The sequence below is a fragment of the Gossypium arboreum genome, chromosome 1 (genome assembly GCF_025698485.1).
Source record: "Gossypium arboreum isolate Shixiya-1 chromosome 1, ASM2569848v2, whole genome shotgun sequence".
NCBI lineage: Eukaryota > Viridiplantae > Streptophyta > Magnoliopsida > Malvales > Malvaceae > Gossypium > Gossypium arboreum.
Genome location: NC_069070.1, coordinates 45,813,846 through 45,827,967, shown reverse-complemented (window position 1 = coordinate 45,827,967; position 14,122 = coordinate 45,813,846). Strand labels below are relative to the sequence as shown.

The window sequence follows — 14,122 nt, the reverse complement described above, 5'->3', positions numbered from 1 at the left end:
TCATTTATACGGTTAAAAACTAACATGGTTGATAGAATAATCAGACAGTAATAATACCTCGAGTTTTACCTATATAAATGAGTTAAAAACTAATTTATTTATTTATTAAATAAATGGAGTAAAATGCAATTCTGAAAGCATGTGAAGTTAGTTGTACCTATATTATTAAGCTTTACAAGCTTTTCCCACATCGATATTCCATAAGGGGAAGTAAACAAAGTAGGATTTAGATGTGGGAATAATTAATTAAGATTCATCTGAAGGCAACACTAGTGTAGTTCTTAGAGGCACTTCCTCCTGTGTACTCCCCACTATCTAGTTTTTAAGGCTCGAGTTTCTAACTCCCCACTAGTGTAGTCACCCGAGCTGTTTTGGGACTTCCAAAAGTCAGACTGTCCACGTTCCATTTCCTTCGAATTGTACTCACTACTATACATGTCAATTTCGGAGCTGTTCTCAGTACTACTAAGTCCCATCCTTCTGAACTCGGCAATTTCTTCACTATACTTGCCTGAATCATATGCTATGCTGTCACCGTATTTCACCCCATTTGAGAGATCGGGATCCCCCTCGAAGTCCAAAGCTCTTACCACCTATAACATACATACGAACATACATACATGATCAAAGTGTAATTATATATATTAGAGGCAGTTGGCTAACGTTATTACCAGTGCCATGCGAGGCCGCTTTGAAGAAGAATGCCGAACGCAAGCTGCAGCTGCCTCGACCATCCTAACCATCTCACTCTTTACATAATGTTTTTTAAGCCGTGGATCTATTAGTTCACCAAAATCACCACTCTCAAGGGCTTGTATAAGGAGCGGTCGTGCCTGCCAAAATTATATAATATGATTGACATTTCTCAGTTCGATACCGATCGTATCTTATATAGCAGACTCAAAAAGACATGGTTATTGGTCTAATCCCTTCGTACCCATTCGACCAAACTTTCGTCTCCCAAAGGTCGAGTTGGATCAATTGGTTTTCTCCCTGTAATAAGCTCTAGAAGCACCACACCAAATGAGTAAACGTCTGATCTATCCGTTAGCTTCCCACTTGAAGCATACTCTGGTGCCAGGTACCTGAATAAACCCTTTAATTATATCTCCATGCATAGTCTTAACTCGGTTTTTTAGTATAAGAGGTTATAAAGATTGCGGATTATAGAGACACAAAATAATGGTCGGAGAAAAAACACAAGAGTTCCAACCCATGAAAGAGCCTCAACTGTTGAAACCATTACCTACCCAAATGTCCCCATCACTCGAGTTGAAACATGCGTTTGACTAGTGTCGTTAAGTCTGGCAAGCCCAAAATCTGCAACCTGTTTTCAACAAATTAGTATTTGCATGTAATGCTAAGCTTCACAAATTAGTCTTGCGGGTTCACAAGTTAATTAGTTATCTTGCCTTTGCTTCAAAATTGTCCTCCAATAAAATGTTTGCCGACTTAATGTCTCTGTGAATGATTTTTGGATGACCTATATCACATGATAAGAATGGTAAGAAATGCTAATACGATTAACAGAGATATGATTATCAGTTGAGTACTAATTTCTGAAGGGTATGTAGTGCTTCTAATATGTAAATCCATATGTTTAGGAGTAGAAGGAAGAGATACATACAATCTTCATGTAGATATGCCAAACCCTTTGCTGCTCCTAAAGCAATCTTGACTCTTTTGTCCCATTCAAGCAACGACAATTCTTTAGCTGGTGCACAACAAGATTCACAATATTATAACCTAAACAAGTATATGGGTTTTGTTCTAGGGGCAAGGGGATGAAACGATTCTTACCATGTAAATGATGCTCAAGAGTGTTATTTGGAACAAATTCATAGATTAGCAATCTTTTTTTTTCAGCCATAGAATATCCAACCAAAGAGACCAAATGTCTATGATGAACGCGACTAATAATCTCAACTTCAGCTCGAAATTCTCGCTCCCCTTGCCCACTACCTGCCTTCAATTGCTTAACGGCCACAACTCTCCCATCTGCCATCCAACCCTTGAAAACGCAACCGAACCCACCCTCACCAATAATGTTCTGACGAGCGAATCCGTTGGTCATTTCCATCAACTCTTCGTACGTGAAATATGTCTTAGAACCAGCCATAATACCCGAGTCGGGACCATGGTAATTCTGTTCCTTTTGAGGGCTGTTTACCATACTAGATTCTTGGCCATGTAATTGGGAATTATAATAGAAGGTATCATGTTGGGGAGAATGTCCCACTTGAGCATCTGTATGACTAAGATAATTATTAAAATCAACTAAAAATTAACACACCACACACAAAAAAGAGAGAGTCACGTTTATATATACCTGATGTCACTAAAAAGTTAGTCGGTGGTGGCCTGTTATAATTAGCATAGGGACTTTTTCGGTTCTTCTTTCTTCCCCTTAAATAAAAAAACAAGATAATGAATACAACCACCAAAACACCCACCACCGTCGCAGCAATTACACCTTCATAGTTGAGAGTTTTGTCATGACCACTAACATTGTTTTGTTTACTATTATTGGAGCCTCCTGAAGGGGAGGATTCATCGCTTGAGTTAGAGCTGGTACTTTTTGATGTACTTAGAGTCGTAGGGCCTAATGCTTTAGGAGAAGAAGTAGACGATGATGTAGTAGAAGATCCATTTGCTGGAGCAGATGAAGATATTTGTGGAGACGATGAAGTGGAGTTGGCTGAAGATTGTGATTGTGAGGTTCCGGGTGAAGGTCGGGGTGGTGAAGGACTACTTTTGGTGGAATTATCTGGAGAACTAGAGGAAGAAGAAGAACTTCCCGACGAAGACTGAGATGATTCCTTAGAATGGGTGTTGGGAGCTGGTGGTGATTGATGTTTCTGCTGCTGCTGCTGAGGAGGGTTTTGCGTTTGAGGTGTCGCTGGCGGTGATTGCTGCTGTTTAGGAGTTTGAGGGCTAGGAGGTGGTTTGGAGGATGATGGCGTTGAAGAAGACAATGGAGGCGGGGGTGATTCTTTTTCCTGTGGCGCAGGGGGTGGAGAGGTTTCAGGTGACTTCTTTTCTGAAGATGACTGGTTATTTGAAGAATCATCGGGAGGAGGAGGAGGTGATGATGAAGTTGACGTTGAAGTCGGAGAGGGTGCTGTTGGTGTATTCTTGTTGGTTTCGTTGCCAGCGCCGCTTGCAGGAGGGGAGGAGCCTGACATCGCTGGCGGAGAAGAAGCACCCCCCGATTCTGACATTCCCCAATTCTACCTTCCTCTTTAATTAATTCCCTCTTTCGTTCCTTTCCTATCTCTATATATCTCAATCACAATCCTAATGTTTCTATATATGTTCAGAGACCAAAATGCAACAAAATCAATAATATGTCCCTCCCCACACGGACAAAAATTGTGTGTTTCAATATCCTATACCCATCCAACTTCAACTCCTTTTTATCTCCTCAGCCTGGTAAAATATAATCTATCGGCACGTATAATCATTGAGGAAAGAAGCAAAATAAAAAAACCATGAGAAAACCCTTGTCTTCAGCGCCCAAAAGGAAAAAAAAAATTGTTGAAACCAAATTAAAGGTCGAGAAGAAGGGCGTTGAAGGAGGAGAAAATGAAAGAGAGAATCCAGGGAGCCTAAACCATGAGAAATTCTCGGCTTTACTTAAATTAAGGAAAATTTTCATTATGTATAGTTAGTTAATAGTTGTAGCCTTGTAGACAGGCACAATGGGTTTTTGTTAGTAGTAACAGCCGCTCTTCTTTTTTTGAGAGAAATTCTCCTAGAGTTTCGGCTTACCGTCCAACTTAAATGTGCTTCTATCTCTTTTGTTATTTTGTTGTCTTTCATTACATTTGATATATGTAATAATCCCAACACACTTGCATATATTGTTATGTCTCGTTTCATTACCAAATTATGTATCAACATAGAAAATTTTGTTCTATTTTGTAAAAATAAAATCATCCATCAACAATGTTTTGTCTGTTCATTAGCCGTCTCATAATATCTATGTTAAATGATAAATTTGAACCAAAATATAAAATAGTGCAGCTTAAAATGGAATATTGAGAACCAAAACATGTCCTTAAACTCATATCTAAATTCAGGGTGAGTTTGGATAAGCGGTGGGGTGCGATGCGATGTATTTAGCTTTTTTTTGTCTTACGCTACAGTATTTAATCTCACCACCACCATTGTTTTTACACTAACCGCAGATAAATGCACCGTATATCTAAGCTCCTCTCAACCTATGAAAATGTTTTAGTGGTAAAAATATTATGAAAGCCCCTGTACTAAGAGTCAAATTGTATTTTGCTTCCTCTATTTAAAAAAAATAAACAAATAGTCCATGTACATTAGACTAAAGTGCAATTTGGTCCTTGCTATTAAAAATTTCATCTATTTTTACTGTTAAAAACTTATGTGGTTAATGGAATAACTAGAAAGTGACATTTGTTGTGTCAAGTGTATCCCATGTTGAAGTACAGAAATCAATTTTAATTTTAATAGCAAAAATGGATAAAATTTTTTAACGTAAGGACCGATTTACTCTTTGATTTAAAGTACAGTTATTAATTTACTCATTTTTTTAGTAGAAAGAGTAAAATATAGGTATAATTGCAAAAAAAAACCCTCAACGTTTGAGGGCTTTTGGTTTTGTGCCCTTGACCTTTTTATTTTTTGATTGACACCCTCAACATTACGATTTTTTAAGAAATTAGCCCAGTTTTACACGTTGACCGTTAATCAAACAATTGGTCAACATAATAGCCCATGTGGCATGCCACATAAGCGCGTGACGTCATAGATGATGTCATCTATTTAACAAAAAATTTTCTCTCTTGCCAAACACCATTTTTGAACATAAAAACATAAAAACAGATTCCTTAATATAACATAAAAATATAAATAAATTTTCATTTGACGAATGAGGAATAAAAAAAAAAGAATTATTAAACAGATAAGAAAGAAAAAATTAAACTATAGAAGTATTACAGTTCCTCTAAATTCTTGGGTTTCTCTTTCATTTTCTACTAAAGAAGCTAAGGGAGCAGTTCCTTCCAACTTTTTTTTTCCCTCAATGCTCCCTTCCCTTCAATTTCCTTCAACTTTCTCGCCAATTGCCCTATGCTTTTCCCTCCTACCAAACAGATCCCTTCTTTATACTCCTGTCTCCAACCCTCTTTCTCTCCCTCAATCCCTCTTTTCTTCTTCTCTTTTTCAATTCCTCATCTCTGAAATTATAGCTTTAGCGCCCCAACCTCAATGCAGCTCCCCGATTCCACCGATATCATTGACAACCTCCCAGAGAAGTCCGACCAAAAACCCAACCAACCCAAAGATGAAAACTACGCCAACGATAATGACTCTAATAGCACAGCCGAAACTGTCGCCGTCGATGGCAACGATGACAACAACGACCGTAGCAATGGTTGTATTGATGGAGACTTGGTTCTCGATGTTTACAGGAAAAGCGTGGAGTTTTCTATATTGGGGGACTCGAAGGAGTCCGTGGACGGGCTTTATTTGTACAAAAATGTATTCAATTTGATTTCGAAATCAGTTGGGGCGTTAAGTCGATTAAGGAATTTGAAGTTCTTTGGAAATGAAATTAATTTGTTTCCATCGGAAGTGGGGGGTTTGGTAAGGTTAGAGTGTTTACAGATGAAGATATCATCATATGGTTTCAATGGGATGTCTTTAAGCAAGTTGAAAGGGTTGAAAGAGCTGGAACTTAGTAGGTTGCCAACCATATATTTTGAAGAAGAAAAATGGTGTTTGGCAAGAGAGAAAATGAGAGAAAAAAAAATGGCAACAACCATGTGTTTGGCAATAGAGAAAATGAGAGAAATTTTTTTGTTAAATAGATGACATCATCTATGACATCATGCGCTTATGTGGCATGCCACATGGGTTATTATGTTGACCAACTGTTTGATTAACGGTTAACTCACGTTGACCATAAAAACTGGGCTAATTTCTTAAAAAATCGTAACGTTGAGGGTGTCAATCAAAAAATAAAAAGTTCAAGGGCACAAAACCAAAAGCCCCTAAACGTTGAGGGTTTTTTTTTACAACTATGCCAAAAATGTAATTTGACTCTTAATAAAGATAGATTCATAATACTTTTACCTCCTCTTTATTTGAAACACTTCTATTAGTAAACATTTGACATTCTATATTAATTAATGTTGAGTGTGATTTGATTTTATAGAATGAATCAAATTATCCCAAAATGTAATAATCATATTACCCAAAATATTTTTCTAAAATCCATATTACCCAAAATAGCATGTAGCAATCTGGTATTATTCTTCGTGAAATACACCAAAATTAGGTCCCATTATTTGCTTAGAGCAGCCTATATCAAACTTGAGTTATGCTTAATGTGGAAGCCACCATCCGTACTAAGTAGAAAATGTACAACTGATTATGGATGCTAATTAAGGCACAATTTAGAGCTTGAGTTGTGCTTATGAAGCTCCTAATCTAGCTTTTTCAAAACTGACTCAACACATGAAAAAAAAGACAATTATATGATCCCATGTCTCATGCTTTCATGCATGCATTTGAAGATCAGCAAAATGGTTTGAGTCTTGGGTGATTAACTCCTCGGTAATAGTGGTGTAAATCTGTTAATCGCCTCAAAGTTTATTCAAAAATCCAAACGATTTGAATTAAAATATTAAATTTAAAAATGATTTTAGATAAAAAATTTATTTAAAATATGAGTTAGGTTCATATTTTATTTTTAAAAATTTGAGTCCGATTCAACTTAATCTATTTTTAAATTTATATTTTATTTTATTTATTTAATATATTATATAATTTATATCATATTAAAAATACTATACCGTAACGTAAATATTAAAATGTATTAATTTTTTATATATTTATTTTTTAATTACTCTTATAAGACACTTATCAATCCATGATCCTCTTGGTAGAGTCTAAAAACTTCACAATATACTAAAAATTTCTCTAAAATAATATATAAGTTCATTATGATTTGGATATTGATATTAATATGTTATAATTTAAAATATTATTAAGAAATGTTTTACAGGTTATTTATTAATTTGTTTTAATGTGTGTCAATGTAATAATTTTAAATAGTTTTAAAAATTACATTTAGTTAGTTTTAAACTTTGATTGGTTGACTCTATATTAATAACAAAATCAATATATGTTTTATTCTATGATTTCCAAATATTATATTTCAATGGTAATAATAAATAAATATGTCAGTAGTTAAAATAAGTTTTAAATGCACTGATTAAGTACGAAAAGTAAAATATGTACACATTATTTTAATATTTAAAAATAATTTAATAATTGAGCATATTAACTTTGAATTAAAATTTTGTTTTAAAATATTCCTATTTATGAGTTGGGGAGAGATTATGGATAGTTCTATGTATTTTGTTAAAAGAGCAGATATGACTAGAACCTATTAATAACTTCAAAATATATAGACCTTTGTAGCACTTTATGACTAACAATTCATGTAAATTCCGAGAGTTTTTTTTATTTATCATGTTTTAGTAATTTTATTACAAAATATCTAAGTTAGACAAAATTAAAGACAAATCTCTATTTTGAATTATTTATATGTTAAACTTACCCAATTTTGCCAATTTGAAGCAATTTGGTGCATTTGAAGAAATGACAGTTTTGGAGGTCACATTTTGGAGCTCAAATGTTGTAACATCCCTAAAGCATATGTAATGACCAATTTCAAAGAAAATCGAGCAGTGGTTTCGGGATCACAAATTAGAGGTCAGAAGAAATTTTATTTTAACATTATTTTATGGTCTATAGTATGATAGAAATATCGTACGAAAATTTTGTTAAGAAATTTTACCGGTTACATGTTTAATTTGATAAAAAGGACCAAATTGCATAAAATGCTAAAGTTACTAAATAACTATGGAATTCAAAATTTTAGGTCCTTATATGGCAAATAGACCATTTAGTGGAGTTAGTAGATAAAAATAATTATTCATCATTGGAAATTAGTAAATTATTAAGGTTAATTTTGGAAAGATGATTAAATAAAAGATGATAAATGAATTAAATAATAAGAATATCATCATTTTCATCATCGTTCCTAAAATAAGACATGGAAACCCTAGCCATGATAGTTGAGCTCAAGCAAGCTTATTTTGCTTAATTAGGTAAGTATTTTGGTCTCGTTTTTAATGATTTTTATATTTTCGATATCGAAATAGCTTAATCTAGCTATCTTGGGGATTAATTTGTAAAACTATTAAAGTATTAGGGTTTTTCCATGGATGAATATAGTTGAATTATGAAGTTTTATGGTAGAAAATAAAAGGTTTTTGATAGATAAACAACTTTTGTAAAGAGAATTTTGATGAAATTATGATTTAGGGACTAAATTGAAAAAATAGAAAATTCATGGAAAATTTCTAAATTTTGTGAAATACATGGGTTGCTATTGTGATAAATGAAAATCGAATAGGCATGGAATAATGATTAAATTATATGAATTTCATTTTCTGAGCCTAGGGATAAAATCATAATTAATTAAAAGTATATAGGCAAAATAGTAATTTTGCCAAAGATGTGTATTGGACTGAATTGAATATGAATTCTATTAAATTGAGTTAAATTCATTTGTTTAGATCTGGATAGACACAATACGTAGTTAGAACGAGAAAAAAGAAAGTATCGGATTAGTAGCATTTGTGTTTACAAACACTTGTCAAGGTACTAAATTGTATGTTTATATATTTAAATTGAATATTATGTTTGTGAAATGTATAATTGCCATGTATAAGTATTGATCACATATCCGAAGATATCTAACAAGTCCTAAATCCCGTTTGAACCTAAGAAATTCGATGGATACAAATGACATTGTCATTAAGGGTTCCCGAATTGGTTGTGGTCCTGCATGTGTTGTAGATACACCATAGCTCGCAAGAGCGTTCCGTTATTTAGCTATTATGAGCATCCCGATATATGGCTCTCTTGAGCTTCCCGTTATTTAGCTCTCACGAGGTTCTCGATAATTGACTCTCATGAACTTCTCGATTAATGGCTCTCCGGAGCTTCCCAATATTGGCTCGCATGAGCTTCTTGATTACGGCTCTTATGAGCTTCCCGTTACATGGCTCACATGAGCTTCCCGTTTTATGGCTCGAAAGAACTTCTTGATTATATGCTCGTATGGGCATACTTGTATATGAATTGACGGATTACAGATTTGTACACTTTGTGTGTGCTACCTGTGTATCCAATAATATTTAAATGTTTCAACGGGAAAAGTTCTGATATGAGACAATCTAAATTCGAGACAAATTATTACGAAAATATATTTGAAATACATGGATATGATTTGTACATGTTATATGGACACATTGTGTGGAAAGTATATGTATATGGAAATTTGATTATTGTTGAGCTCATACATGTTTCTTGATATTCATATGAAATACATGACTAACATGGTTGATGAGGATATGCGTTAACGTTTTGGCCAATTTGATTTGAATATCCTTAGAATGCTTACCCTTAATATGATTAAATGGTAAGTTAAATTCCACGTTATACGGACTTACTAAGCATTAAATGCTTACTCTATTTTATTTTTCCTATTTTATAGTAACTCAGAAGCACGTTAAGGTTGGAAGCTGGTCGGAGCCACATCACACTATCCATCGTCTCATTTCGTTATATATAGTAAATTATTTTGATTATAATGGCATTTATAGGCTAAATTGGTCGACGTTGGCATATAAATATTTCATTAAGATTAGCCATTTGTTTGGTTTTTATATGGTATGTATATATATGGCCTTTTTATGGTTGATATGTGTTGATAAGTTAAATGATGGTAAAATTATAGGTATGTGATGATATGTTATGTTTTGGATTTGATTATGGCTTGTTTTGATTACTTTGTTATGGCTTGTTAATGAGTTAAAGTGTTAATGTAAGTGGTAGACAAATTGGGTGAGAAATATGGCTAGAAAAATTGGCCTATTTCGTCCACACGAGCAAAGAAACGGGCGTGTATCTCAATCGTGTGTGACACGTGGCCAAGTAACGCGGCCATGTGTCCCTTGTATTTTAAAATTTTGCACAAACAGAATACTCAAATTGTTCACACAGCCTAGTACATGGGCATGTGGCTTGGCTGTGCGACCCTTGCACCTTATTAATGCAAGTCAGTATGCTCACATGGCCTAGCACACGAGCGTGTGACTTGGCTGTATGACCCAAGTCAAAGAGCTTTCAAGTTTGGACATGGGCTGGGACACGGCTGCATGTCCCTATTTTGACTGGCCACACCGCCTGAGACACAGGCATGTCTCTTGACCGTGTGAGACACATGGCCTGGCCACAAGGGTGTGTGTCCCCTACACCTTTGAAAAATTTTAATATTTTCTGAAAAAAATTTTGAGTGCCTAGTTTAGCCCCAACTTATTTCTAACATGTATTTTGAGTTACGAGGGCTTACATAAAGAACAATATGAAGAATTTGGATTAAGATCTGATATGAATGCTAGTTGATATGAAATGTCTGTTATTTGATCTGTAAATTTTGGTAATGCTTTGTAACCTGTACTGGAAACAGATTCGGGTTAGGGGTATTACATTTATTGGTATCATAGTTACGGTTAGTCGATTCTCGGACTAACGTGATATATACGAGTCTAGCTATACATGTCATTATATAACCTGTGATAGTGTGATATCTCCTCACCATTTTAAAACATTTTTTTTCATATAACAATGTCATTCAACCGAGCTGATTCTGAAGAAGCTGAAAGTAATGCTCAAGCCTTTATGCAAAGAGCAGTCCTAAGCAGTGGAAGGCCCGTATCTGATGGCCAAGGAGGTGAGGTTAAAGAAGCCTTCTTCCAAATGATAAATGAATGGTTTACTGAATTTGTATGAACAAATCTGGCTGTACAACAACCTCCACCCCCTCATGTTTCTCAATCGATTCCTGATATACCTCAAGGTACACAACTTATTAGAACTAGTAAGCCTCCTGTTGATAAAATCCATAAATATGGGGAAGAATAATTTTGAGCTACAGTTGAAGATGATTCTGAAAGAGCTGAGTTCTGGTCAGAAAACACTATTAGAGTTAGTGATGAACTATCTTATACACCAGCTGAATGTCTTAAATGTGAGGTGTCTCTGTTAAAAGATTCAGCTTATCAATGGTGGAATACACTAATTTCTATTGTACCAAAAGGAAAGGTCACTTGGGAATTCTTTCAAATTGAGTTCCGATAGAAATATATCAGCTAGAGATTCCTTGATCAGAAACGTAAAAAATTTTTAGAGCTTAAACAGGGGCATATGACACTATTTGAATATGAATGAGAATTTGTTCGACTCAGAAAATATGCTAGAGAATGTATCTAGACTGAAATTGCAATATGTAAGTAGTTTGAAGACAGTTTAAATGAAAACAAAAAATTGTTAGTTAGAATTCTTGAATTAAAAGAATTTGTTGTACTAGTTGCCTAAGCATATAAAGCAGAAGAACTAAGTAAAGAGAAACGAGAAGCTAAGATGGAGGCCAAAAATATAAGTAAAAGAATGACAGGAAAGTTATACCGGTTAGCCTCAAAGAGATCAAAGAAGTATCACGACCGTTCTACTACCTCTGCAGGATACTTAGGTAAAGACAGAGGTACTCGACACTCTAGTCCAAGATCTCAGGCTACATTTGTAGCAAGTACGGGTAGTGTTAGAAACACCAAACCTAAGTGCAAGCACTGTAATAAGATACATTTTGGCGAGTGTAGAATAAAGAGTGGAGCTTGTTTCAGATGTGGTTCCTTTGACCACTATCTTAGATATTGCCCTGAGATAGTTGAAAAAAATACTATTCAAATTCGAGGTTGAGTAACTCAACTGCGAAAGGTAGGCTGCCTCATAATCCTGGAAATAGAGTGGTAGTCGTGGTGTGATAAAAGAATCCACTGTAAAATTCGAAGCACGAGAACCAGCTAGGACCTACACTATTCGTGCACGTGAAGATGCCTCTGCGCCAGATGTTATTACTGGTTCTTTCTCTCTTATTGATATTGATGTAACTGCATTAATTAATCCCAGTTCAACTCATTCATATATTTGCACAAATTTAGTATTTAGTAAAATTTTACCTATCGAGTCCACTAAATTTGTGATTAAAGTATCGAACCCCCTAGGCTAGTATGTGATGGTTGATAAAATTTACAAGAATTGTCCATTAATGGTACGGAGTTCCTGTTTCCTAGCTGATTTGATGCTATTACCATTTGATGAATTGGATGTGATATTGGGCATGGATTGGCTAATTCTACATGATGTCGTGGTAAATTGTAAACAAAAGCATATTGTATTGAAATGTTAGAATGGTGATGTAACAGCCCGTTTTTAGTCAAATCAGAACAGTGGTTTTGAAACCACAAATCTGAGGTAAAAATAATTATTTTATTATTATTTAAATTTCTACAGTATGATATTATGTTGGTGTGAAAATTTCGTTAAGAAAATTTATCGTTTGAATGGTCAATTTGATAAAAAGGACTAAATCGCGTAAGGTGCAAAATTAGGGTTTTATAAGTTAAAGGTGTTAAATAGCTAAGGAATATTAAATTGAGGTCTTTATGTTGCAAATAGACCATTTTAATTATAAGTGGACATAGATGGACATCATTTGGATGATATTAATGGTTTATAATTAAGGTTAATATAGTAAATTACAATTAAAATGATAATTAACTAAAACAAAATAGATATTTTGTATTCATCTTCTCCAACATGAGAAAACCAAATCGATTCCTTTAGAAAAAGAGGGCTAGGGTTTGGAATTTTCATTTCTATCAATTAGGTATGTATTTTTTATTTGTTTTTGATGATTTCTATGTTTTTGATATCGTTGCAGCTTAGTCTTTAACAGCCCGGTTTTAGCTAGATCAGAATAGTGGTTTTCGAACCACAAATCTAGTGTTGAAAAATTATTTTAATATTATTTTTTGTGTTTACAGCATGATAGCAAGTATGTGTGAAAATTTCGTGAGCTAATTTTATCGTTTAATTGCTCAATTTGAGAAAAATGACTAAATCGCGTAAAATGCAAAAGTAGTGTTCTATTAGCTAAAGCTAATAAATAGCTATAGAACCTTAAAGTTAAGGTCCTTATGTTGAAATTAGACCGTTAACATGATAGTGGATGATAGTGGCTTGGTAAATTTGAAATTATTAATGTTCATTAAGGCTATTTTTGTAAACTGGTTAATGAAGGTTTAGTAAATAGAAACAAATGTAAGTTGTGTCCATCTTTCTTGCTATCAACCGAAATTGGGGAAGAAGTGTAACATCCCAAAATAGGGCCTAGTCGGAATAGTGGTTTCGGGACCACAAATCTGACATCAAAATATTTATTTTATGATTATTATGAGGCATAGAATATGAGTATATGCATGTGTTAAAGTTTCATGAAGAAATTCTTTGAGTAAGGTGTTCAATTGGAAATTAGGGACTAAATTGAATAAATTGAAAAACTTGAATTCTAGAAGCAATTTGTATGAAATTGCTTTGGGTTATGAATTAGAAGGTCTTGGAGAGTAATTTGCCCAATTTCTAAATTTTTGGACAAAAATGGGCTTGCATAGATGAAATTTTAAAGAAAGGGCATGAGGGCATTTTGGTCATTTGGCTTTTTAATGAAATTAAATGGGAAAAATCAAGCCAAAATAACCATTCTTCTTCCCCATGCTGCCAAAATTCTCTTGTCACCATATCTAGGGTTTTCAAGCTTTCCAAGCTCAATAGTAAGTGCTCCCAAGCCCCGTTTTTAATATTCTTTGTATTTTTGAAATCCCGGTAGCCTACTCTCTCCATTTCTACCCATATTTCATGCTAGGGTTTATGTTTAAAAATTTACCCATGCATGAGTTATTTGTATTTTGATGGATTATGGAGGAACATAAAAGATGAATATGGGATGAACACCTTTTCCTAGATGATTTTCATGAAAAACCCTTGTAGGGACCATTTTGCAAAAAAAATTATAAAATGTGTGGTAGAAGTGTGAAAATAATGGAAAATGAGGGCTACCATGAGAAGGAAAAGTGTTCGGCGGCTTGGGTAAGGTAGAAATTGCATGAGT

General features: G+C 34.2%; 2 protein-coding genes across 2 annotated transcripts; both read right to left on the bottom strand.

The window, feature by feature from the left end:
- Positions 1-78: 78 nt before the first annotated feature.
- On the bottom strand, positions 79-2,290 carry LOC108481704 (proline-rich receptor-like protein kinase PERK12). Its single transcript, XM_053028667.1, is given in 8 exon segments — positions 79-593; positions 672-833; positions 938-1,085; positions 1,251-1,327; positions 1,413-1,483; positions 1,624-1,651; positions 1,653-1,708; positions 1,792-2,290. Coding segments are annotated over 8 exon segments (1,206 nt in total). The 5' UTR covers positions 2,174-2,290; the 3' UTR covers positions 79-311.
- Positions 2,274-3,703, bottom strand: LOC128279980 (uncharacterized). The gene has a single exon (XM_053018497.1). It carries the CDS (start codon positions 3,219-3,221, stop codon positions 2,274-2,276), a length of 948 nt encoding a protein of 315 aa, XP_052874457.1. The 5' UTR covers positions 3,222-3,703.
- Positions 3,704-14,122: the final 10,419 nt, after the last annotated feature.